Genomic DNA, 26942 nt, shown 5'->3' on the forward strand with positions numbered 1-26942 from the left:
TATATATTAACTGATTTAATATTCACAAACAGTCTATGAGGTGGGCACTATTATTCTACCTGCTTTAGAAGTAATGAGCCCAGCTGGCAAGGCTCAGAGGTTGAGCATCAACCTATGAACCAGGAGGTCATGGCTTGATTCCCCGTCAGAGCATATGCCCAGGTTTAGGGCTCCATCCCCAGAAGGGGGTGTGCAGGAAGCAGCTGATCAATGATTCTCTCTCATCATTCCTGTGTCTATCTCCCTCTTTCTTCCTCTCTGAAATCAATTAAAAAAAAATATTTTTTTTTTTATAAAAGTAAGGCAGCCCTGGCTGGTTTGGCTCAGTGGATGGAGCGTCTGCCTGCAGACTGAGGAGTCCCAGATTCGATTCTGGTCAAGGGCATATGCCTGGTTGAGGACTCCATGGGGGGGGGGGGGGGGGGGGGAGTTGCGTGCAGGAGGCAGCCAATCAATGACTCCCTCTCATCATTGATGATTCTATCTCTCTCTCCCTCTCCATTCCTCTCTGAATCAATAAAAATACATATTTTTTTTAAAAAGTAAGGAAACAAAAAGCATAGAGACTAACTTGTCCAATATGACCCAACAGAAATATCAGTATGAATAAAGTATGGATTTCGGGTAATTAAAAAATAACATAGATAAACAAAAATTAAATTGATAAATAAAAGTTCATCTTAATTGTAATTAACTAAAATATATTTTGAGCCTATTAAAAGCTGATAGGCAAAGAAAAACCTAAATGCCCTATGCTCAAAAACAGTGAGTCGTGAATAATAAAGTAGATACAAAGAACAGAAGACTGTATTTACCGGGGGCAGTAAGAAAATCCTGGGGTGAGGGCAATCTATGAACTGGATCAGTAAATTGATGAACAAAATGAAATGAACGCCTAACCCAGGTCGGGAGGGGGGGGGGGCGGGGCACTCCTGACCATTCCTCCACGTCACTCTCCCACCTTTCCCCTCCCACATTGTTGGCCCGGACTAGCCAATGGAAGGCCGGCTCTGCGTAAGCTTCCTGTGCGCGTGCGCAGTGTCGCGTCGACAAGCCTCTCCATCGATACACTCGGAAGCAACTTCCTCAGCCTAGGCACTGTCCGCGCAGGCGCAACCCAGCTGCCGTGGCCGCCGCCATCTTCGCGGCGGGAAGAGTCGGGGTCTGGGACAGCTGGAGGCGGCGGTGGTGACAGGTATGGGTGGTTTCCGCCCGCGGTAGCCCCTCCAAGTGCGCCCGTCTTCGGCCACAGCTCTGGGTATTGCTCCTATTCCCACCGGGCCACGTCTCTGTCCCCATTTTGTCTTGTCACTCTGGCTTCAGACTTTTTCGCCTCCTCACTCTTCCCGTTCAGCTCGAACCTTTGTTTGGAGCTGTTGGGTGGCCGCCCTGACCTGTGTTAAATGCCTGCTTCGACCCTCGGGACCAGTCCTGGGCGCAGGCTCCCCACTGCGGCCCGGGTCTGGCCCGAGTTGTTTACTGCGGGCGCACCCCGAGGGCCCCGAGCCGCGGGCCTCCCGGGCGGGGGGCGGGGGCGGGGGCTGGCGGGGGTCTGGGCCGGGCGGGCCGTGCCGAACCAATAGGTAGATAAAGTTACTCGGCCTCCTTGGATGGACCGAACCCTGACGTTGGCCCTGCGGTGATCCAGGGACACCCGGGAGGAGAGAGCGCCGTTTCGGAGTCTCTGTTAAAGCCGAATCCGTCACCGCCTGCCGTTCTGTCCTTTCCCAGGAGTAGCTGCACGGAAGGGAGGATCCTCTGCGTCTGCTCTCTCCGCCGGAAATGGCCAATGTGAGTAAACGAGCCTCGCAAGGGGCAGCTTCGTCCCGTGCTAGTGTGGGAGCCCGTTAGAAGGTGGAGGCCGGTTTGGGAGGGTGTCGGCGACATCCTGTGTTCCAGCCGGTAAATCCCTCCGGTGCCGCAGGGATTTTCAAGCGGGCGATCCCTGGCTAGCCGGGCACTGACCGCCTTCCCTTCAGCGGTTCTCAACCTGTGGGTCGCGACCCCTTTGGCGGTCGAACGACCCTTTCACAGGGGTCGTCTAAGACCAGCCTGCATATCAGATATTTACATTACGATCCATAATAGTAGCAACATTACAGTTATGAAGTAGCAACGAAAATGATTTTATGGTTGGGTCACAACATGAGGAACTGTATTGAAAGGGCCAGAAGGTTGAGAACGACTGCGAGATTGTCAGATCAAACATGACGGCAGCCAGCACGGCAGCCATTCGGTGGGAGGGAGTCAAACTTATATCTGTGTTTGTGGTCAGATCGGCAAAATACTGTGCGTGCGCGCTTCAGTATTTTGATTAGCTTTGTGTGTCGCCAGACAGAAACGGTAGGAAGTCGCCGATTCGTGTGTGGACAGTGCCCGGGAAGCCGGGGCGGGAAGCGCACGTTCTGCGCCGCCGCGGCAGCTGGAGCGCATCCTTTTCATCCTCGGGCACTAGTTCTTGCTCCTGCACACTCAGGTTTAGAAATACATGCAGGGCCAGCATCCTTTCACTATATATTTTTTAAATATATTATTTCAGTCAAACACTTCGAATCTGTTTTTAAGCTGTTTTTAAATTCTTTGTGAGCCAAACGGGATGTTTTGTTAGCAGTTTTCGTACAACAAGTAACCTTCCAAATTCAACAAAATGAAAGCAAGAGATAGTATTCACAGAGACCAGAGGTATTTATTGGCTGTCACCGCCCAGTTATAAATCGGACACGCCCTAGGTAAGGAGCTCATACAGTGGGGGGCGTGACATAGAAAGGAAAACAGCAGCAATAAAAGTGGGAAGTGATTTTTTTAAAGCTACACACAGGTCGGTGCAGTGTGGATTCAGCTTTGCGGAGTAGAGAAAGTGGGGACCTGGGATCACTTAGTCTGAGAAGCGTTTGAGTTTTGTGGAAGAATGGGACCCAGAGAATCTAAGGTTTAAGTGGGAAGAACAGGAGTACGTACATTCAAAGGCATTCCGCCTTTCAAAAATCAACAAGTTAGTTTTGCCTTCCTGAGTATAAGATAGGTAGATAAAGTTACTGGGAAATAAGTAGATTGTAGACTTCTGATCAAATAATAGAGAGCCTTGAATGCCAAACAGTAATTTAGACATCATATTTTAAATCATGCTGATTTAGAGTGGTGTGTGAGGGAGATTAGTATGGCAGCAGTTACCCAGGGTAGTGTTTCTGTAATCGAACCTGATGTATTAAGCGAGAGTCTAATGATGTGACTATAGGGACAGGTTATAGTCTTGGCCACGTAAGATGAATTTTTACCTCGCCATAACCACAGAAGGGGAACATTGTAAAGCAGCATGTGGTGGGCATTAATTAGAGTACAGTGGGGCCTTGACTGACCAGTTTAATTCATTCTGAGACCGAGCTCGTTAAGGCGCTCGTTAACTCAAATTACTCTGTCAACTCAATGCAAAAAATCGGCCAAGAGACAGCTGGTATCTCAAAAAACTCCTTAGTTGGGACACTTGTAAGTCAAGGCCCCACTGTAGAATGCTAGTATTTGACCTGGCTTTATAAATTAGTTCACTAGGGTAAATAATTTGAAAGCTACTTTGTAAATCCTCTTATTGCTAGAAAGAAGGTCATATAAAGTTAATTTTAATATTCATGTACTTTTTTTTAAATATTTTTTTGATTTTCCACAGAGAAGAAGGGAGAGGGACAGAGAGCTAGAAACATAGATGAGAGAGATCGATCAGCTGCCTCCTGCACGCCTCCCACTGGGGATGTGCCCGCAACCAAGGTACATGCCCTTGACTGGAATCGAACCTGGGACCCTTCAGTCCGCAGGCCGACGTTCTATCCACTGAGCCACACCGGTTCGGCTCAAATGTACTTTTTAAATTTGGTGTTTATATGCATTGTAAACACTGAATGGATGTTACTAATAAAATATGCAGATATGTGTGTCTTCAACCATGTCTTAGCATACATAGCAAGGATCAAAAATGCCCATGCTTCAGTAGGAAGACAGGTAAATTAAGAGGCATTGGTGGGGATTTTGACAAACTGAAATGTCTACTTCTGATATAAAGAGAGCAGCCTTCCTTAGCCACAGCATTTGTTGCTAACTATTGCCTTCTGGGAATCTGAATCCAGTGCTGCCAGATCTTCAAGAACAGCCAAAAATCTGCACCTTTTGTATGAAATCTCACAGTTTCTCAATGTTGATACTCAATTCAAATTTCTTGTGTAACACTGTGGACCACACAAAAATGTCTGTGGATGCATATGGGTATGTTTCATAGATGACCAGTTTTCAGTCTTTGGTATAGACCATTTTTCTCCTCACAGAACTTAGGCCTAAGAAGTGCCTAAAACAGGGGTCCTCAAACTACGGCCCGCGGGCCACATGCAAATACAAATATTGTATTTGTTCCCGTTTTGTTTTTTTACTTCAAAATAAGATACGTGCAGTGTGCATAGGAATTTGTTCATAGTTTTTTTTTAAACTATAGTCTGGCCCTCCAACGGTCTGAGGGACAGTGAACTGGCCCCCTGTTTAAAAAGTTTGAGGGAAAAAAAAAAAAAAGTTTGAGGACCCCTGGCCTAAAAGACTGTTTCTATTTATATGCTAAAAGGGTTTTAAACTTGAATCTTAATAGCTTGTCATCTTCCCAAGTTTAGAGTCCTGGGTTTGTTTGAATTTAGTCATGTATAAAATATATACTTATCCTCAAACTAAAATAAGCTGGCTATTCTAATTTGGGGGCTATTTTATTGGCTGCTACTTGTAATCATGTTCATTAGTTGACCCAATGTCATAAAATCTGTCAAATTCCCACAAAATATTTCACTTCAACAATAAAAGATTTGAAAGCCATATAGGTTAAAGGGAAAAATTTGAAACTAACTTAGTACTATCATCAGCTATCTGTTTCAGTGGACAAATTAAATGCTGGTTTATTTTGCAAATAAAATGAAACTTGGTGATTAGATTTTCTTAGAATAGGAACAAAACTCACATTTCATTATATAACTTTTGTTAAAAGTTTTACCATGAAGAAAAATCAAAATAGAGTCTAGTTGCCTTGGTACTAAGAGGCTAAAATAATTGTTAATAATATTAGGCAACTTCAGAAATAAGCTTCCTGAAATGAAATTGTTTGAAGCACTTAGCACAAGGACCTGGCCCAAAGTAACTAACACTATTTTTTTTTAATATATTTTATTGATTTTTTACAGAGAGGAAGGGAGAGGGATAGAGAGTTAGAAACATCAATGAGAGAGAAACATTGATCAGCTGCCTCCTGCACACTCCCCACTGGGGATGTGCCCACAACCAAGGTACATGCCCTTGACCGGAATCGAACCCGGGACCCTTGAGTCCGAAGGCCGATGCTCTATCCACTGAGCCAAACCGGTTAGGGCAACTAACACTATTGATTGCTATTTAATATTGCCTCTTTCAACTAATCTCTTATTAAGCTTCTTATTTTGAGTCTTTGCTCAAATATTTTTGATGTTTACATTTTTTAATTGCATTTTGGATTCTGAGGCATATTCAATCTGTTAAATGTCCTCAATTGTAAAGGTAAATTTAGAGTATTATAGAAGCACCCAGAAGTCTCTAGTTTTTCTAGTAGGTAAAAAAAACTTAATAATTACCACTTTTGCCTCTTTGGACAGATTGGATACAGGCACAAGGGAGTGCTTAAATTTTCAGGTGGACTGAATGTTTTGGAGACATGCCTTGCACTTAGGAGACTCAGAGAGAAGGTTGTATTCCAGGTCTTTAAGAGTTGGAATATTTAAGGCTTAGAATGTGAGGGAAAAGGACATTTTAGCATAAAAACTCTTTTGACAGTCTAAAAGAAGGCAGAGAAATACGGAAAATGTGAGGTAGATATTTTTATGTGACTAAAGAGTGAAGTAAGGGAAGAGAGGGTAAAATTAGTAATAAATGCTGTCAGAATAAGATCAGTTCTGATGTCTTGTACTTATGGTAAGAAATAAAGTCAGAAAGAACACATGGGTTGGATTTCAGAATACTAGGTGAAAGGGAAAAAGAACGAGTAAAGTGTCAAATGGCTAGACTATTTCATACCACCTCTCTAACCCCATCCAGTCCATTTTCTGTGCTGCCCTTAATGGTGCATACCTTAAGATATCCATATTTTTATCAGTTTACTCCATTCCCTGCCTACAGGATAAAATTCTGATTTATTATCTTGATATAACCGGCCCTTTACTGTCTGTGCCAAATACAGAGTCTTTTATAGTTGCCCACAAGTCAACTTTCAAGACTGTTTCTTACTGCACTCCCCTATATCCTCCCTCACTGAACTTGTCACTCTTTGAATATATCTTTTACAGCTTCATACCTTTGTTCCTGAAAGTCGCTCATTGAAATTCCACTTTCCCTAGCAAATTTCTACAAAACCTAATATACCCTCCCTGAAACTTTTTCTTCTCCTTCAAGGATTTCTTAATTATTCAAATATTTAAATAGAATTTTACAGATGACATATTTGTTTTTATTCTTTTCCACTAAACTAAGAGTTGGCAATTTTTTACTGTAAAGGGCTAGATAGTAAATATTTTAGGCTTTGTGGGCTATAAAGTGTCTGTGCAACTGTATTTAATTCTGCTATCGCGAAAGTAGCCGTATAAGTGGGTGTTACTGTTACAATAAAACTTGCTTTATCAAAACAAACAGCAGACTGTATTTGGCTATAGTTTCCCAACCCCTGCATTAAATTATTCTGAGTCAAGTATTTTACTAAAAGTTTATGCATTTACACAGTCATTCATTGTAACACCTCAGAGTCAAGGAAATGAACTTAGGATCAAAAAATGTACCACAAAAGTAAGTGCTAAAATGGGAGAAAGTGGACATTGCCATAAAACCAAGAGGAAAGATGGCATGGGAGATAATTGGCACAATTTATAGCAGTAAAAGAAGACAAAGGTTAGAAAATAAACAGGTTTTGATCTAAGGAAAGGTATTGAAAGTTCCATGTTTTGAGAATAGAAGACTCTTACTACTTGGAACTACTTGGGCTACCTTTTTAGTGCAATTTTTAGAGGTTCCATTCTCTCTAGTGTAGCACTCTTAACACATTTCGTACCGCTCAGGAGTTTTCTCGTGTTTCGCGCGCCATCTGTTAAGGACCGCTCACGAGTGTTCTCGTTTTTCACGCCCATGGAAAAAGGAGCGAATCTAGATACTTATGTAAATTTTGTTTGGTCCCTCTTCATAGAGGAAAATGTTTTACGCAGTACCATACGTTAAAAAAGTACTAGGAACTTTAATTGTTTTTGTAAATAAAAATGTTATAATTATTGAAAAACAACACCTAAAGTGCATTATGATGATTTAAATAACGTGCAGTTTGCCCAAAAACGTGAGGTCCCTGGCGTATGTCTTAGAGATTTCTATGCGGTACGCAATGTGTTAATTCTGGTCTTTATTGGAAAAGTAACTTACTACTTGTTTTAATATTTGTGTTTATTTTTAAAATTATAAATATACATAATGCTTTTCATATGAAAAGAATAAATGTAGGTTTTAAAAGATATATTGCAGTGTGATTTGCCAGAGGTTGTCAAAGTATAACATTTATATCCAGAAAAAAATAATTTAAAATTTTGTGTCATTTTTAGGTGCTCTGTAACAGAGCCAGACTGGTTTCCTATCTCCCAGGATTTTACTCTTTAATTAAAAGGGTTGTCAATCCCAAAGCCTTTTCAACTGCAGGATCCTCAGGTTCTGATGAGTCTCATGTGGCCACTGCACCTCCCGATATATGTAAGTAAACATTATTATTGTTTTCCTTATAATTGTTTCAAAACATTTTTAGTTGTGTTTCCTATAATATTTCTTCTTGAGGTTTTACAGATTTTCTAAAGTTAGCTTATACCACTGAATATAGACCCAAAGTTCTGCCTAAATATTTATATCCAAAAGCTACAACATTTAAAAAAAAAAAAAAGAATATTGGTTTCTAAAACTTCCTTTCTTAAACACTAGAGGCCTGGTGCATGAAATTTGTGCATGGGGGGTGGGGGGGGGGTCCCCCCCCCAGCCTGCACCCTCTCACAACCCGGGACCACTGTCTTCTAACTGCTCGTCTGCCTGCCTGGTCACCCTAACTGGTCACCCCGCCAGCTTGGTTGCCCCACGCAGCTCGCTGCTCAGTTGTTTGGTCATCCCTCACTAACCCCCCTGCCGGCCTGGTCACCCCACACAGCCTGTTCAGTCGTCCGTTCAGTTGTTTCTGTTGCGACGGTCGCTTAGGCTTTTATATATATAGATTAGTTTTTTGTTTGTTTGTTGTTGTTTTTTTTATAGATTAGTTTTTTTTCTCTCTTCAAAAACATACAGTCCTCTCTGAAACAAATCTTTTAATGCTATTACACTTACCACTTTTTACCATTCTTTGCTGAATTTTTTAAATAGCTGGGACTTTTTATATATGTGTTTATTGAATCAGTAACTTATCCTCTACAAATTCTGCTTCATCTAATCCATCTTGCACATTATTAATCATTCTAAAACATTTTAATTCTGTCAATTCCTTAATAAACCTTGGTTACCTGCCACTACTTTCAGTAGCAGTTCCAGTCCCCAACCTATGAAAACTTTTCTGGTTCTAAAAAAAATTTTTTTTTAATTTATGTGATTAGGTAAATTTCAGAAGTGTTCTATGCTACAGTCCTATATTGGAGACTTATAATGCACACTAAAATATTAAGGGAGGGCTCTTAGGAACTTAATGTAATGTATCCTAAAGGAATTGGGCATGGAATCCTTTTTCTCTTGCAACACATTACTTACTGTGTAATTTAAGTTTACTTGAGCATGCCCCAGGTTTTCTTGCCCCAGTTTTATACTCCATCTCTAATTACTCCAACTTATATCTTTGGAAGGCTAAACATGTATATGTCATAAATGAAAGATTTGACATTCAGGGGTTTGTATCCTGAATATATAAAAAAATATATTTCATAGACTAATAGGAAAAAGACAGTAGGAAACCAGACAATTTTTTTTCGCATGTTATGATATAAATTTTGTTTTTATTTTTACAGATTATAATCCAAATTCAGTGAAAATCCTATTATAATTTATTTATTTTAAATTTATCTTTATTATTTTTAATATACTTTTTATTGTTACTAGTATTACAGATAGCTCCCATTTTCCCTCTTTCCCCCCTTCTCCCAGCCCCTACCTACCCCTTCTCCGCCCCCCCCACCCCCCCGTGACTTCACTACCCTCTTGCCCGTGTCCATGGGCTATTCATTTAAGTAAATAAGTTCTTTGGTTGGTGGAATAAGAAGAGAGAAGCCAAACAATTTTTTAAAATGTATATGAACAGACTATTCCTGGAAGAAAAAACTAAATGACCAGTCAACATGAAATTATGCTCAAATCCACTATTAACATGGGATTTTTTTTTTTCAAGAGACTGTTAGATCTGAATAATCTTTAAAACCCATCTTATTAAAAAATAGCTGATAGGTTTTTGCTTTTGAACTGAATTCAGTTAATTATTAGTGTGTGTCAGCCTTATTACTCACGATGGTCTTCAGACTAATAGCATCAATATCATCTAGAAACTTGATAGAAATAAAGAATCTCGAGCCCCACTCCAGACTTAATAAATCAGAATCTACAGTTTTATAAGATCTCCGATGATTTTTTTGACATTTTTACCTTCTTTTTCCTTCACCTGAGGATATATTTTTATTGATTTTTAGAGAGAGAAACATCAATCAGCTGCCTCTTGTAAGCTCCCCAACCTGGGACTGAACCCACAACCTAGGTATGTGCCTTATTGAATGGATCCTAAAACCCTTTGGTGTATGGGACAATGCTCCAACCAACTGAGCCACCTGGCCAAGACTCTGATAATTCTTTTTTTTTTTTTTTTTTTAATATATTTGATTTTTTACAGAGAGAAAGGGAGAGGGATAGAGAGTCAGAAACATCAATGAGAGAGAAACATCGATCTGCTGCCTCCTGCACACTCCCCACTGGATATGTGCCCGCAACCAAGGTACATGCCCTTGACCGGAATCGAACCTGGGACCTTTGAGTCCGCAGGCCGACGCTCTATCCACTGAGCCAAACCGGTTAGGGCTCTGATAATTCTTAAATACTTCTTAAAAGTTTAAGGAATATTAGGCTAGAGTGTTTGGGGTTAAGAATTATGAGACATTGTCTAGATTCAAGAGGGAAGAGTTTTATGATTGATGGATGTTTGTCATAGTTCTAGAAGATGAATATGATGACACAATCTAATGATGCAGCAGTCATATTTCTTTGGCCATTTTAGTCACTCAGTTTGGACAGAGTATTAAAAAATGTTTTTATTGCCACCTGTTGTCTTTGGCAATCATCCCTTTCTGTAAACAAAACTCCTACTTGAGAATTTCTTTGTTTAGTTTTCTACTTTATTCTTTCCTGGATCTTTTTGAAATTTTCACAAGTTAGGATATTTTTAAAAAGTGAATGAAGCACTGTTTCTCTCCTTCTGTAAGTATTTAATCCATGTTAACTCATTCGGCTGGGTAAACAGCATTATGTCACATGGTTCATAAAAGATTTTTCCAGCTCATCATTAACAAAGCTTCATGCCCCTCCCCTAGGGTAACTCCTGTTATGTTCAGTACTAGAGGCCTGGTGCACGAAATTCATGCACTGGGGGGCAGGGGGGAGGGGAGGCTGTCTCTCAGCCCAGCCTGCACCCTCTCCAATCTGGGACCTCTCGGGGATGTCCAACTGCTGGTTTAGGCCCGATCCCTGCGGGAATGGGCCTAAACCAGCAGTCGGACATCCCTCTCACAATCTGGGACTGCTGGCTCCTAACCACTCGCCTGCCTGATTGCCCCTAACCGCTTCTGCCTACCAACCTAATCGCCCCCTAACCGTTCCCCTGCCAGCCTGATTGACGCCTAACTGCTCCCCTGCCAGCCCGATCGCCCCCCCATCTGCCCTCCTCTGCAGGCCTGGTCCCCCCAACTGCCCTCCCCTGCCAGCCATCTTGTGACAATGTGGGGGCAGCCATCTTGTGATGCAAGGGTGTGAGGGTCAATTTGCATATTACCTCTTTATAGGATAGGATGTTTCATTTTAGATCACCCCTCCCCCCCTTTTTAAAAACATAAAAGATTTTAAAATACTATTCTTTCACTTAGCTTTTTCTCTTAAAGGTAATGTATCTTGGACTTCGGTATCAGTAAAGATTTACTATATTTTTCATAATTATCAAGCATTAAATAATATGGATTACAGTACTTTTATTAAATTTCCTAATAATGGACTTGCTTGGGAGCTGACAACTGGTTGCTTTGATTAGCAATTTGGAAATAACACGAAACTATATTCACATAGGAAAGCAAATTTCAAAAGTCTTATCATTTAGGTAAAAAATACCCAATTCTAAAAAGAATTCATTCTTTCAGTCTCCTAGTATACTTCATCATTAAGGAGAAAATGAATCATTATGTTGTTTCTTTTCAGGCTCTCGAACAATATGGCCGGATGAAATAATGGGACCATTTGGGCCTCAGGACCAGAGATTTCAGCTTCCTGGGAACATAGGTTTTGATTGTCATCTCAATGGGACCGTGTTACAGAAGAAAAGCCAGGTTCATAAAACTTTGCCTGATGTTTTAGCAGAACCTTTATCAAGTGAAAGACATGAGTTTGTGATGGCACAATATGTGAATGAATTTCAGGTAAATTGTTAATATCATATATTCTGTTTTTATAATGCTATATTAATTTCCATAAACAGTACTTTTATTTGAAAAAGTAAAAGAAAAATACTTAATTCCAATATATACAAAAACAACATATATAGATTTTTGAAAGTTGGCATTGTCCTATGTATTTTACTTTAGATAATAGTCTTTTTAGGTAATTAAATCTTCAGAACTGTCTTTTGATAACTGCTTATTTCATCAAATAAAGATAATTTGATTATTTCTATATTACTGAAAATTTAGATTTCTGTTTTTCACTTTTATAAATTGTAATTATTTGTATATGGACTAAATTCCTGCTATAATCCTTTAGCTATTTAAAAACTTAAGAAAATTTTGAGATCTCTGAAATTCTTCAGATGCAGTAATCTAAAAAGGAAAACTTATAATGGGCTTGTGTTATTTTAAATACAAATTCTGAGCGTTCTTTTTAATGAATGTTTAAATTGCTATTGCATAAATGAATGTTTTTAAGTGAGTTTTTTTAAAAATATATTTTATTGATTTTTTACAGAGAGGAGGGAGAGGGATAGAGAGCTAGAAACATGGATGAGAGAGAAACATCGATCAGCTGCCTCCTGCACACTCCCCACTGGGGATGTGCCCACAACCAAGGTACATGCCTTTGACCAGAATCAAACCTGGGACCCTTCGGTCCGCAGGCCGACGCTCTATCCACTGAGCCAAACCAGTTAGGGCTTTAAGTGAGTTTTTAAACTAATATTGCTTCATTGCCAATCAAGTGGAAAGCTATGTGCTATTCAGAGTTTCTGTCAAACCCCTGATTCTTGTCATTTTTCACATTTCTACATAGTTTCAGGCTAGGTTCTTATTAATACCATGTTGTTAAAAGCAACAACCCCTTACAGTTATTATGGGTTATTGTGGGGGAGGGGTTTGTCCCTCAGCCCAGACTGCACCCTCTCCAATCTGGGACCCCTCAGGGGATGCCTGACTGCCTGTTTAGGCCTGATCCCTGTGGGACATCCCTCTCACAATCCGGGACTGCTGGCTCCTAACCGCTCACCGGCCTGCCTGCCTGCCTGATTTCCCCTAACAGCTTTTGCCTGCCAGCCTGATCACCCCTAACCACTCCCCTGCCGGCCCAATCGCCCAAACTGCCCTCTCCTGCAGGCCTGGTCGCCCCCAAGTGCCTTCCCCTGCAGGCCTGGTCGCCCACAACTGCCCTCCCCTGTTGGCCATCTTGTGACCACATGGGGGTGGCCGTCTTGTGTGAGGGCATGATGGTCTATTTGCATATTACCTCTTTATTATATAGGATAACCTAATATTGGGATACAGTTGAACTCCCCTGATTTTTTATCTCAAATAATTCCTTCTCAGTCCTCTTGGCTCCTCCTCTATCTACCAATCACATGATATTTCCCAGACATTTCTGTTCTTCATCTTTTCTTTTAAATTAATTCCTGGTCACTTATTCCCTTGGCTTCCTTTCTCAGGCGGTGTTTTTATAAATTCTAACTTAGTATTTCTACCATTTCTGAGTCTATATTTCTATCTGCCCATCAAACATCTTTGGATATCTCACAAGTCCCAGACTTTGCATGTCTAGTACTGAATTAGTTCTATTTTCTGTCAAAACCTGTTCTTTCATATTTCTGGAGTATAAATGACTTAGCTATCCTCATACTGTCCCAAGATAAAAATTATACTGCCAACCTTGACTCCTCTCTCCATCATACCTCCATAAATAGTAATGAAATCTCATTGCTTTTATCTCTTCAAGTAGCTTTTATATTATTTGTGCCCTTTGACTTTTTATTAATATTGCCAGAGTTCCAGGCTACCTTATCTTACCTAGATTCTTAGAGGCATATAATATGATGGACTATGGAGAAAGGATAAATCTAGGTTCAAAGGTTAGCTCTGTCATTTACTTAATGAGAAAATGACTTACCTTTCATAGCCTCTGTCTCTATTAAAATGGGGATAATAATCTCAGGCCAGGGCGGGGATGGGCTAGAAGAGGTCAAGGGTGGGGGGGAAAGGGACTTATGTAATATTTTCAACAATAAAGATTTTTAAGGTAATGATAATAATAATAATAATCTCAGGCCCAGAAAGTTATGAGGATTATATGTGAAAGTGTATGTAAAGCAGTAAGTGATTAATACGTTGGCTTTTACTAGGCTATACCTGCTTCTCAATACCATACATCTTCCAAAGTAATACTACCATTAGCTTTTTATCTTATCTGGTTATTCCTCATTTCTTACAAAGTCAGAATTTCGTAATGTGGTATAAATATGGCCTTCCACAATTTTGACCCTTATCATTCCCACCTTACCTCCCTCTACTTCCTACTTTCTCTGTACCTCAGTTACAGCGTGCTTTTAATTTTTTTAAATACACCATTCTTTTTGACCATTGAATGCCTTTAACACTATTATTACCTCTTGCTGGACTCTTTTCCTCCTGAATTTCTAACCTATATTGGCACCTATTTTTTTTAGCTATCAAACATGCACATCAATTAAAATTTAGCTCAAATATGATTTCATTTTTTTTCTAATTTCTCTCAGCAAAGCAAGTTTCTTCCCTATCTATAATGCTAGAAAACTTTCTTCATAACTGTAGCATTTTTCTTATTGGATTGCATTTATTTATTCATGCCATTTTTCTTCTACTACTTCTGATACACCTAATAGTAAAGACTGGACTTTTTACCTTTGTAGTGCCTGTGCTTGTCAGTGTCTTAATGTATAGTAGATGCCCAGTAAATTTCAGTTGAATAAAAGTCTCTAAGCTCTTTCTATAGGAGAGGCTGCATACTTAGTCATCTTATTTTGTAAGTTAGTGTTGTTATCCCCATTTTAAAGATAACAGAATGAAAGAAAAGATAATTAGATATCACTAAAATATAATGAGCACAATTACGGTATTTTAGTTAACTTCTTAGCCAACTTCTATTCATATCAAGTCTCATTATATCAGTATATTTATACATTCTTGGTTTTTTATTTCAGTTTTTTGTTTGTTTGTTTTAGATTTTTCAGATCCTGTATTCATCACAGAGAAAAGTTTGAGTGTATCAGAAAAAAACTACTACCCCACCAATAGTTAGATTAGGATTATAAAAAACTTTCTAGGGAAGACAGGTTCATAACAGGCAAGATATTTTATTTGAATTCTAGATTTTGTTTACTTATATTTCTTTTCCCCCTAGGGTAATGATGCACCTGTTGAACAAGAAGTTAACAATGCAGAAACATACTTTGAAAGTGCCAAAGTGGAGTGTGCAATCCAAACATGCCCAGAATTGCTACGAAGAGGTATGTTGTGCTTCTATGCATTTTTCACTAATGTATATTTGATAATGGTACTACTTTTTTAATGTATTGAATAATGTGCTCTGTAGGAATTGTAATATTTTGTTTTACTTAATATTTTACCATGTCTGGAAGAAAATGATTACATGTCCAAGATAGAGGCTTTCAGATGTACCCTGCCATCTGACCTCATGCCATTGGATAAGCATAGTAGAATCTTTAATAACTTTTCCCCTGTAGCTTTTCCCTAAAGTCATTTCACTCCTCTGTGATTATTACAGCTAGAGTTACATGAGCTGATACATAATCATAAGAAAAATCTTAATAACTTTTAAAAAAATTATAAGACCATAATATGTAACCCTTCAGAATTGTTGTCATTAATATTTCAGTTCATCCAACCAGAGCAGAAGTGAAACAAAATCAAGTTTGTCATCCTTTTAAAAGATAATATGCATTTATAAACCTGAGTTGGTACCACAATAATTTTAACTTAATCATATTTCTAAAGAAGTGTTTTTATTTACTGATTCTCTTTTTTAAAACCAAATTACTTTCTTCTTGGAATTTTTTTCTTATTTTATTTATAGATTTTCAATCACTGTTTCCAGAAATGGCCACCAACAAACTAATGATTCTGACTGTAACACAGAAAACTAAAAATGATATGACTGTGTGGAGTGAGGAGGTAGAAAATGAAAGAGAAATGCTCTTAGCAAAGGTAATTTCTTTCAGTTGGTGACAATTTAATTTTATGATTTTATTTAAGTAGGATTGAACCAATGTTTTAAAATGCTGGGTGTCTTTTCTAACCTTTATTAATTCTCTGCTAACTCATTTCATTACTAAAGAGCTTACATTTTTTCTAAGAATATCAATGCCACAATTTTGAACAACTAAGATTCTAATACTTTCCTTAATTCTTTTGAATTTAGTTTTGTTTTAGGACATTTGGAAAATAGGGTAAAAAAATAAAATAAGCTCTTCATACCCATCTCTCCCTCTGTCTGACCTTCCTTTCTCCTTCCATCTCTCTCTCTCTCTCTCTCTCTCTCTCTCTCTCTCTCTCTCTCTCTCTCTCTCTCTCTCTTCCTCTCTTTCTTTCTCTCTCAAGCAGCAGTTCTCAACCTGTGGGTCCCGAACAATGAAAATACATCCTGCATATCAGATACTTACATTATGATTCATAACAGTAGCAAAATTAGTTATGAAGTAGCAACAAAAATAACTTTATGGTTGGGGGTCACCACAACATGAGGAACTGTATTAAAGGGTCGCGGCATTAGGAAGGTTGAGAACCACTGCTCTAAAGCATGTAAAATAAACAATGAAAATTACCCCAGCCTTCTTCAAGGAGTAAACGGTAACTGTGTCCAGTGCAATAATCATAAAAAACGATATAGTCACATTTTTTTCTGTCTTTTGCTTTTAGTCTGAAGATATGTTTTAACTTTCTATAACATTACACAAAGATAGATTTCAGTTTTTGTAAAATCTACATTTACATCCTATGGGCAAACCATACTTTTTTTTTTTAAGTTACTTAAAATTTTCCTTTAGTAACTTACAAGTTGAAAACCAAACTTTTTCTTTTACAGGCGGTGAATATATTTGTACATATATTCTTTATGTACACACTTGTGTCTCTAGATTTCTAAATAGGGAAGTGCTAAATTAAGGGGTATGTTCATTTTAAATTTTGATAGGTGCTGCCAATTTGCCCACGAAAAAGATTGTCTTAGTGTATAAGCTCTCACCCTGTCTTACCTTGGATATAAGCATTTCTTTTCATTTTTACCAACCCAAGAAATGATAAGTGACTTAAAGTCTTCAATTTTAAAATTATGTAATTACTTCTCTGAGGGTTTTTTGTTGAGTTGTATCAATTTATTTGTCTGAAAGATAGAAAGAAATATTCCTGTGCCTGTATGAATGGTTAGGAATAACTCACTTGGGTGATCTTAGCTAACTATAGTTTAAAAAGTTAGCTTTACTAATTTCCTTGCAGGATTATGTTAGGAATTACTGTACATTTTCTTTATATATTGGATGTGTGATTCTCTTCATCTGTAAAAATATAATTTACACAATTAATAGTGTTTTATAATGATGACTTCATAGTACTTAAAAGTCCCTCGTTGAGCTTTGTTAATAAATTTCATGCAGTAGGCAACAGTCTGAGCAAGTTATATGCTAGTTAACAAGGAAATTACAGAGAGGCATTAAGACATTGTTTCTGACTTGTAGAGATCTGAATTTAGAGAGTTGAAATTTAAATAGGCATTAACTCAATAAACATTTTTATTTACATTTCAAGATAATGTTTACTAAATTTATACTTATTACTCTCACTAGAGAGCTCTTATGTGTATAGCATTTTTTGACCAATTAAAGATTCTGAACCTCTTTTGATACTAATGCCATTATAGTTGTAAGTCAGTTTTTTATAACCAACTAGTGGCCCGGTGCACGGATTCATGCACACTGAAAGGAAATTAATTAGAAGAAATATTTTAATATTGCTCTTTGCCCTCTCTATAATAGAAGTGCCAACCAAATTCACGATCGACAATGACAGATCAAAACACACGTGTACGATTGGCACCAGCGAGAGCTTTTATCTGTATCACACATGTGCAAGTCAACTTAGCCTTTTGTATATATACAATAAACTTGCTTAATTAGTCCTGCTTTCTGATTTAGCTGAACTTTTTCTAGCCCAGTGAAGCACCCCAACTTCTCTTTCAGGTAATTGTCAGCAACACAGCAGTAAATATCAACATGAATCAGATTATTATTGTAGATCATCCAGGGGGAACAAAGGGTAAAATATTTAACTGCAGCAGTATTTGACTCTATTCTGTGCACTGAGAAAACCTGAAGTCATTTTCAAGGTCCACCATTTCTTCTTTTCAGTTGGGTCAAGTTTCTAAACTTTCTAAATCCCCGTTTTCCAGCTAATGAAAATAAAATAGGTTTCTACCGAGTCTCCTATCTACCTACTCCAGGACTTCTGTGAGGATCAAATAAGATGAGGCACGGGAAAAACACTTCACATTTGGTTAAAGTGTGAAATGTTTGCACCTGGCTATAAAGCAATTCGTGTTCCTGGCTGAAGGAACTCCAAGGAAGCTAGTCACTAGGGAGAGGAAGCGGGGCGTTGCTACGTGATGCCATTACCCAGCGCCCACAGCGACCATTTCCAGGCTGGGCTGGGCTGTGGGCCGCATGGGGTCTTGGCAGCATTGGCTACGATTTGGTGGGCTGTCACTTTGGGATGGTGGCAAGGCCTGTGTCCCACTTGGGGGAAGCCAGGTGCTGCTTTGTTGGTGCCAGGTCCGCGCTGCCTTGCACATCATGGCAGCTCCTTCATTGAGCGTCTGCCCTCTGGTGGTCAGTGCGTGTCATAGCGACTGGTTGGACGGTCAGAGGGACACAGCATATTAGCCTTTTACTAGTATATATAAATTTCAGGGCTTTGAAATGGTATATGCTTCACCTTGTGATTTTTAGTTTATGGGGGAAGAAAAAAACCCAGATTTTTCTATTTAGATACGTTAGTGATTATTTTAGAACCACACGTATTTTCCTGACCAAATAGGTATTTTATGTTTTATGGTTTAAATGTATTTTTCCAGCAGATGTCAGTATTCAATATTGACGAATAGAAATCTTAAGAGAAATACTTAAACTGGATCTTTTTGTGATAATAATGGGATTCTTTTAGTTAAACATTACAAGCATTTGATTGTATTGTTTTTTCTTTCCTTACAGTTTGTGTATAACACCTCTCTGCATGATAGTGATATATATTCTAGTGACTTTTCTACATCATTCAGTAGTTTTTCTATTTTTAAGAATTATGAGGATTAATTAAATACAGCAATAAATAGAAATATTAAGTGTGAAAGTAATCTAAAGAACAGTACAGTGGGGCCTTGACTTACGAGTTTAATTCGTTCCGAGACTGAGCTCGTTAAGGAGCTCCTTAACTCAAATTACCCTACCAACTCAATGCAAAAAATCGGCAGAGAGACAGCTGGTATCTCAAAAAACTGGTTAGTCGGGGGGGACACTCGTAAGTCAAGGCCCCACTGTATTAATGTTTCTCATTAGTTTACAAGAAAGTATTGGGAGAAAATAGGTTAGCTTAAGTTGTATACTAGTACATCTATAGCAGGGGTCAGCAAGCTTTTTCCGTAAAGAGCCAGGTAGTAAATATGTTAGGCTTTGTGAGCCAAAGGCTCCAACTATTCAACTTGACTCTTGTATTGCGAAATCAACCGTAGACAGTATATAAATAAATGGGCCTGGCCATGTTCCGGTAAAACTATATACAAACAGGCAGCCATCCGGGTTGGGCCCTCAGATTATAGCTTGCTAACCCCTTATTTAGGATATAGCCCATATTCCTAATGTTTTTATTTTTGAGGATATCAACTGAAGTCAGTGAAGTCTGTTTGCTCTGAGTGGGCCAGGAATCCATATTACGTAGCACTGCACACACCCTGATATCACCATTCAGCTCTCAGTTGGTTCTTTCTGCTTGGCCTCCCAGAATCTCACCATGTTCGTGCACAGCTCAGCTCTTGACTATTAGAACCAGTCAATTGCGCTGCAAACTACCTGGAGCCTTGTTTGCTTATCTCCCTCTTCAGTACCTATTCCACAAATTCCATATGCTTCAGCAGTCCGTAATTCTTGTTTTCTACTACCTTCTCAGTGCAGTGACACCATTATTTGCTTGGAATCCACTTTGCCTGATGACTAGAGGGTATACCCAGACAAAACTGAAAAATATGGGGAATCACCTCATCTTTTCTCCATCTGTCAAAGATAACAGTCTTGTCTGACTGTTATTCAGGACCTAAAAATAGTTGCCTCACATATTTTTGTCACTTTTATAGTTTTCAGCAGATGACAAGTTTGGTACCTATTACTGTTATTGCTGAAAGTGGAACTATACCCTATTTTTTAAAAATAGGTATAAATTAATCTTTTTTATTGATTTCAAGGATAGGAAGGGAGAGGGAGAGAGATAGAAACATCAATGATGAGAGAGAATGCAACCCTGAGCATGTGCCCTGACTGGGAATTGAACCATGACCTACTGGTTCATGAGTCTACATTCAACCACCGGGCCACACTGGCCTGGCGTATCCCCTTGTTTTTAAACATTTATGGTCTCTTATTTTTTGTGCTTTTTTTTTTTTTTTAACATTTTAATCTGGGTCCTAATATTTGTTACTTCTCCACTGGTTAGACTTCTGATAAAACTAATAAAGTAATCATAAGAATTAGGATGGCGAGGCCAAGATTTTGACTAGGTGATACGTGCACATGGTATATAATAATGATACACTATACAAAAGAAATGGTTTTATAATGAAAAGTAAGCATCCTATCCCATGTATCCATTTATCCTGTTATTTCTATGTACCTTTTCAGAAGTATTTCACGACTGAGAGGAGATAGATGTGTTTTTGAAGGGCACATAAACAAGTATATGATTTTAATGTTTATTCAAATTAATGGTTCAGATCTTTTTATTTTGAACATTTTGTTTTTCCTTTCTTACCTTATTTCTAATATTTCCATATATATATGGAAATATTATAGCTTATAGTTCATGATAAATTGAGGAATCAATAGCACAGAACTGATTAGAATTAGTTTCTAAAATAAATAGTTTAGAAAAAAATACACAATTTAGACTTCTTGAAAAAAATCAAAACGTTATATGAACCATTAATCTTTTAGACTGGTGAAAATAATCTTATGACTTTATTAGTTTCAAGTTGTTACTAATCTTACTGAATTCTCTGAAGCAAAACATTTATTTTAAAAATTTATTATAAATAAAAATCAGTAGCCCTGCTATCTTGAGCATATTATTTGTCTTTTTCTATGCAGTTTATCAATGGTGCTAAGGAAATATGCTATGCTCTTCGAGCTGAAGGTTATTGGGCTGACTTTATTGACCCATCATCTGGTTTGGCGGTGAGTAATTAAAAGTTTGAAAGCCAGGTTATGTAACTTGAAGTAGAAATGGTTTTTATTATTGCGAAATTCTTTATAACTATAACCTTGGTAAAAATAGATCATTTAAGACTTTTTTCAAACCTCACAATTTTACCCAAAAAAGTACAACTATGAGTCAGTTGCATTCACAACTTGAAGGGACCCCTATCACTCATACTTAGGTTTCTCCATCACTTTAAGGATTTTAAAATTAAAAATAATAAAAAGTTATTTCCATCCTCATTATTTAATGTATATTGAATTGATGTGTTTATTGTTTGTTAGTTGAAAATTACTTACCTGTAGTTTCTTTAAGGAAGAAAAAATATTTTTAGAATTAAGGAAATATGGATGATAAAAGAAATATTTGGAAAAGTAACAATTTTAAAAATTAACACAAAGTTATATTTTGAAAATAACTGAATTACATTGTAACATTTTAAATTCTGGGTATTTTTTTTTTGGTTAAAATAGTAATTTTTTTTAAAATCTCATGAATATATACTGTTTCTTCTCTAAGTCAAGTAAGATAGAGTATAGACTAAAAATGAAGAACTTACTCTGGACTTTAGCTTCCTTTTCTTGTAAATGATAAAGATGAACCACAGATGATTATCTAAAATTTATTCCATCTTTAAAGGTGGTGCAATGTTATGTGTTTGGTCCTAGATAACATGAAATTTGCTATATCATTCATTTCACATTTCCAGAATGCACAGGTATTGGGGGGAGAGGAGGTGTTAGGGCAGTTTATTTGTTTCATTGGACCTTTTTATTTGTTTTTTAAAAATATTTGGAGTATTAAAATAGATACATGTTAATGTTTGCATAAAAATTATTGCTACATTGTCTTTCTTGCTAATGAAAATACTTCGTTTTTTAAATTTCCTCCAGTTTTTTGGACCATATACAAACACCACTCTTTTTGAAACAGATGAACGCTATCGTCATTTAGGATTCTCTATTGATGACCTTGGCTGCTGTAAAGTGATTCGTCATAATCTCTGGGGTACCCACGTGGTTGTAGGAAGTATCTTCACGAATGCAACACCAGATAGCCATATTATGAAGAAATTAAGTGGAAACTAGTAGTAATGTCAATTTATTTACTGTACTATTTCTACTTAGCATTTGGGTTGATCTATAAACACTGTCAAAGGCTTCAGATTTTAAAATTTACTTATTTCTAGGTATTTATTTCAACATTTGTAAATTTACAGCATTGACAAGGATTTGTGATTTTTAAATCTCAAAAGTTCATATTGTCTGTGATACATGTTAAGCACATCCACATTGTACAGAATGTGGTAAATAACATGTAACTATGGTATGATATATTGTTACTGCTCCCCTTTATTGGAAAAACCTTAATTTTAATTATTTTCTCCAAAAATAAATTATACATTTGCTTATGGTATTTTTTTTTCCATTGCAATATTTTTTAAATGTGGTGCTTAAGACTCCTAAGAAATTGTATTAATCTTTATAAAGTAGTTTTTTAATGGATGTGATTGAAAATTCTAGATTTAACTTTTCCTAATTTTCTTTTTTCTTATACCAGTCTTGAGTATTACTTTGAAATAATGTACATATAGGAAAAGAATAAGAATAATGCTACATGTATAAAGGCATATGAATCTCATCCTTATATATACTAAAGGAATAATTCTTTAACTTCTTGGTTGTAATAAATAAATGTGGATTATTTTGAGACAAAACTATGCCTCAAGCTGTTAAATCATATCTCTCCAGTTTGAACAAAAGATGCAAACTGTGAGACATTACAGCAATACCTCATTTGTGACAGAGCTAGTTTTTACAGCATTGTGAACTTTTTAAAAAAATCACACCTTTTCATTGGTGAGGCTTTGCCAGTAAGAATAAAGACAAATCTCAGGAGAACAAGTAACTTCTACCAAATGAATTATTTCATTTTTGTCACATTTGCAATTTTACTTCAGTGTACTTACATGAAATGCCATACTCATTAAATACGCTTCCTTAAAATGAAAACAGGCTAGAAAGATGAGGTTGCGATGTTATAATCTGCTTTGATCTTGTCGTATATAAAAATAGATGCTCTCCTAGCTGGTTTAGCTCAGTGGATAGAGTGTCAGCCTGTGGACTGAAGGGTCCCGGATTCGATTCCCATCAAGGGCACATGCCTAGGTTGTGGGTGTGATCCCTGGTAGAGGGCATGCAGGAGGCAGCTAATCAATGATTCTCTCTCATCATTGATGTTTGTATCTCTCTCTCTCTCTCTCTCTCTCTCTCTCTCTCTCTCTCTCTCTCTCTCTCTTCCTCCCTCCCTCCCTCCTCCCTTCCTCTCTGCAATCAATAAAAATATATTTTCTAAAATTAATAAAATAAATATTTCAGTGGCATCTTAACCTCAACCCATTCAAATGAATACAGGCTCCTTTAAAAAAAAAATAGATGCTCTAATTGCTTTTATTTTATATAAGATTATATTTAACTTATGACTTCTTACATATTCTGGCATAAAGAGCAATATTCCTATATTTTAAAGGAGTGGCAATTTAGTGATACAAAAAGGCATTTTTTTTATAAATTATAGTACAATTAATCAAAAATTTCCCCTTGTATGGTTAATGTTCTGTCCTATTTTTAAAAAGGCATTAAACTTTTGAAATACTAGGCTGTATTCGTAGCCTAGTTGTTTTGCTGTAAATTGAATTTTTAGTAGTTGTTAGAGTAAAAAGCCTATCTTGTCACAAACTTCATGAAGTATCTGCCAAAGGTCCAGTTTTGTTACTGGAAGATGCTCCAGCTCACTGTCCATCACATGGATGTCCAATAACAGATTTTGACTAATTTAATTATGGTTCAGAACAGGAATCCAGATTTGATGGGGTCAAACTGGAACTTTGTGTCCACTTTAATCCAAAAACCTTGTGTAGAGAGATCCCCAATTAGTTTCAAATTAGTTCAGTCTGTTTTACAATTGCAGCACAATTCAAACTGTATTTAGTGACATATACTGCCTAGCTCCCAAATGTTGCATGGTACCTACTAATACTAAAAAGTTACCTGCTTTTTATCTGAAATTTAGGTTTATCTTATGGTCCTCGATTTTCATTTTTTAAATCTGATGACTGAACAGCAGCATTGTTATCAAACAATAACTTTTTTTAATGGTGAGATTATAGAGGAACTTGAAAGAAACCAAACTTAAATTTTTTAAGCATACAAACACCTACTGAGATTGAAAAGGGTACAATAGCCTGGACCACATGGCTCAGTGGTTGAGCGTCGACCTATGAACCAGGAGGTCAGAGCACATGCCTGGGTTGTGGGCTTGATCCGCAGTAGGGGGTGTGGAGGCAGCTGATCAGTGATTCTCATCATTGATATTGCTGTCTCTCCCTCTCCCTTCCTCTCTGAAATCAATTAAAAATATTTTTTTTAAAAAAATGAAAGAACGGGTACAATCTGTGAGCACCCTGAAAAGTTAGCACTTTCAGAATTAAACGAATGCTTAGATGACTCATTTTTATTTCAGGCTTTTGCCTTTGCTTTTTTATGGTTACTGTTCATTGATTGCTATATTTTTATTCAGTTTGTTTTAAAACGGTAAGTTAGATCCTTAGCATTGGAATAAGCAGTATTTTTTAGAACTTAATTACAGAGGAACATGAGATTCATTTGTCATTTGCTTACGAGCATGTGACTCTATATACCCTTAAATAAAAAGTTATTTTAAATAATACAAATTTTATCTCCAATGTTATTCAATCTTAATTGTAAAATACCAGATTTGGAGCGCCTTGAACTGAATTAAATCACTAGCAGGGTCAAAGAAGACTTCTTCTGGCACTGAGTAAACTGGCTGGGAAAGAGCAAGGCAAATTGTTTACTGCATTGTAACTAAGTTATGGTAATAAGATTTGTTCTATATTAAGCCTGGGTGAGTTAAAATACCTTTGCAGAGTCAAGTGGTCACTCATGGGAGATAAATTAACTTTCCTGGGACAGGGGTATGAATTAGTGACCTGAAAGAGGCAATTAATCTCAAATGGATGAGCATTTGGCTATTAGATTGCTCTCCATTTATGGTTCCTTTAGAACCTATGTAGATCAACACAGCGTGGTTTTATGTAGATAAGCCCAAAGACCTACATTGATTCAAGACAATAACGTCTCCAGGTGGCAAAAAAATCATTTTACTTAATTGGAAAAAACAAAGATGGTCAAGAAATCTACAGTGGAGATAAAACTAATATTAACACTGAGACTATTGAATGTTTTATGGATTTTGTCATGGAACTTTTGTATATAGCAGTTAAGTTTCTCCAAGCAAATTTGAAGTGTGGCAATAAAAACAAAAATGTTATATATACCATTTAGGTCTATCAGAATTCCTAGCCTGCTTTTCAAATTAATCCTGCTTTCTATTTTAAATTAAGTTCTTTTTCACTAGTGACTTAAAGACTAAAAGCTTAAATAGCCACTTTTCCAACATTGTGATTATTTTGAAGGGTAGCTAAAAAGCACTGAGATTAATTTCATATGTAATGTGTAAAAATCAATGTCATTATTTTATAATCATTTCCAATAGTAGATCTCTACTATTGTGGGTACTGGACGGTTTGGCCCCAACTGTCTAGAATTACTTTTAGCTGTTGACCTTTCCACTTCATAGTGCTGCCCCTTCTTTTCAAAGTGAAGAATAACCTAATGCTAATAAGTATCCTTTCACATAATATACATACATACATACACAGGCACATACCTTGTGAACAAGACAACTTCTAAGAGCAAGGTAGCTATATAGGTGAGGTATGTTTGTTTTATTTAGATCCACAATGTGAATGTCTCAAATGGATAAAACCTCTAGTTTTGTACTTGGGACTTTGCCAGCATTATTCAACCCTCTGCTCTTAGGTATATAAAAATATGAGCTGCAATAATACATTTGGACAATAGGTGTCACCGTCTAATTACCTAGAAATACCTCAAATTTGGGTCTTTTATTTTGCAAAGAATCTGGGGCTTCTGACTTTGTAAAAATGTATTCAATTATGTGCTTGAAATTTAAACTATTTAGAAAGAGGTTCCTGTACATTGCTAATGACTTAATTTCTTCACTTTTTTCCTTAAAGCTGTTACCCAGATGCCATTAATTAGTCTATGAAACTAATCATATTATCTTTAAAACAGAAAATGAATCTCTAGTGCAGTAAGTCAAATTGTTCAATAGTCACACACGTCATTGTTTTTATTTATAAAAAATTATGAGCTCCTGTAAAGGTATCAATTTGTTACAGTGAATCAAATGGCTTTAATTCATAGCTTGGTAAGTAAAAACAGAAAAAGGCATAGAAATACTGATGTGTTTTGGGTATTCAAAACATACCTTTTATTTGTTGGGTGAGAAAACTCAAAACCTTTAGTCATAAGTGATTTGCCCCAGGTCGCATTAGAATCTATAGATTTCCTGAATCTTAACTAATGTTGAATTGGTGATTTCTGATAATTCAGCCAAGTTGTTTTAAAATTAATACTCTTTATTTTAAAAAATTTCAAGTACATTATGGGCTTTTGAAATAGCAATTTATATTACCTGATCATCTGGTTTTAATGCAATCTTATTAAGATTCTTCCCCATTTTCAGAGAGGAAATGTAAGTTGTTCACAGCACTCTCTTTGTTTGGCAGCTCTGCATCTTTTATCATATCAGTGATGACAGGAATGGTAAGAAGTCCTGTCGAACAGTGGTGCTAGAAGTAATGAAGAAAGAAAGGCCAATACCTGTGATATAATAAATTACTGGATTTCTCAGTAACATTTGTGTTTTATAATTATACTTGTCTGGCTATAAGAATGCACCTTTATTGTTGAAATCCCTTACTCAATAATATTATGAATCTAAAACTCC

The 26942-nt window shown here is 37.0% G+C and overlaps 1 protein-coding gene across 4 annotated transcripts; it reads left to right on the top strand.

Moving 5' to 3' along the window:
* Positions 1-1041: 1041 nt before the first annotated feature.
* On the top strand, positions 1042-26942 carry MMADHC (metabolism of cobalamin associated D). Of its 4 annotated transcripts, none has more exons than XM_036318982.1 (8): positions 1042-1195; positions 1732-1791; positions 7623-7767; positions 11488-11705; positions 14920-15025; positions 15613-15743; positions 20936-21022; positions 26722-26942. In XM_036318982.1, exons 2-8 carry the CDS (start codon positions 1783-1785, stop codon positions 26824-26826), a joined length of 801 nt encoding a protein of 266 aa, XP_036174875.1. In that variant the 5' UTR covers positions 1042-1195; positions 1732-1782; the 3' UTR covers positions 26827-26942. The 4 variants fall into 4 exon arrangements, with proteins under 4 accessions (XP_036174875.1, XP_036174874.1, XP_036174872.1 ...); XM_036318979.1 differs by lacking the exon at positions 26722-26942 and adding an exon at positions 21938-22460 and having other exon boundaries at positions 1043-1195; XM_036318980.1 differs by lacking the exon at positions 26722-26942 and adding an exon at positions 21938-22460 and having other exon boundaries at positions 1063-1195; positions 1649-1791.

The sequence above is a fragment of the Myotis myotis genome, unplaced genomic scaffold (assembly GCF_014108235.1).
Source record: "Myotis myotis isolate mMyoMyo1 unplaced genomic scaffold, mMyoMyo1.p scaffold_m19_p_8, whole genome shotgun sequence".
NCBI classification, from domain to species: Eukaryota; Metazoa; Chordata; class Mammalia; order Chiroptera; family Vespertilionidae; genus Myotis; species Myotis myotis.

Excerpts from the sequence above, each read along its gene's own strand:
- MMADHC (XM_036318979.1), top strand. Across the intron at positions 11,706-14,919 it reads AATATGTGAATGAATTTCAG|GGTAATGATGCACCTGTTGA; the intron begins GTAAATTGTTAA and ends TTTTCCCCCTAG. Across the intron at positions 15,026-15,612 it reads CCCAGAATTGCTACGAAGAG|ATTTTCAATCACTGTTTCCA; the intron begins GTATGTTGTGCT and ends TTTTATTTATAG.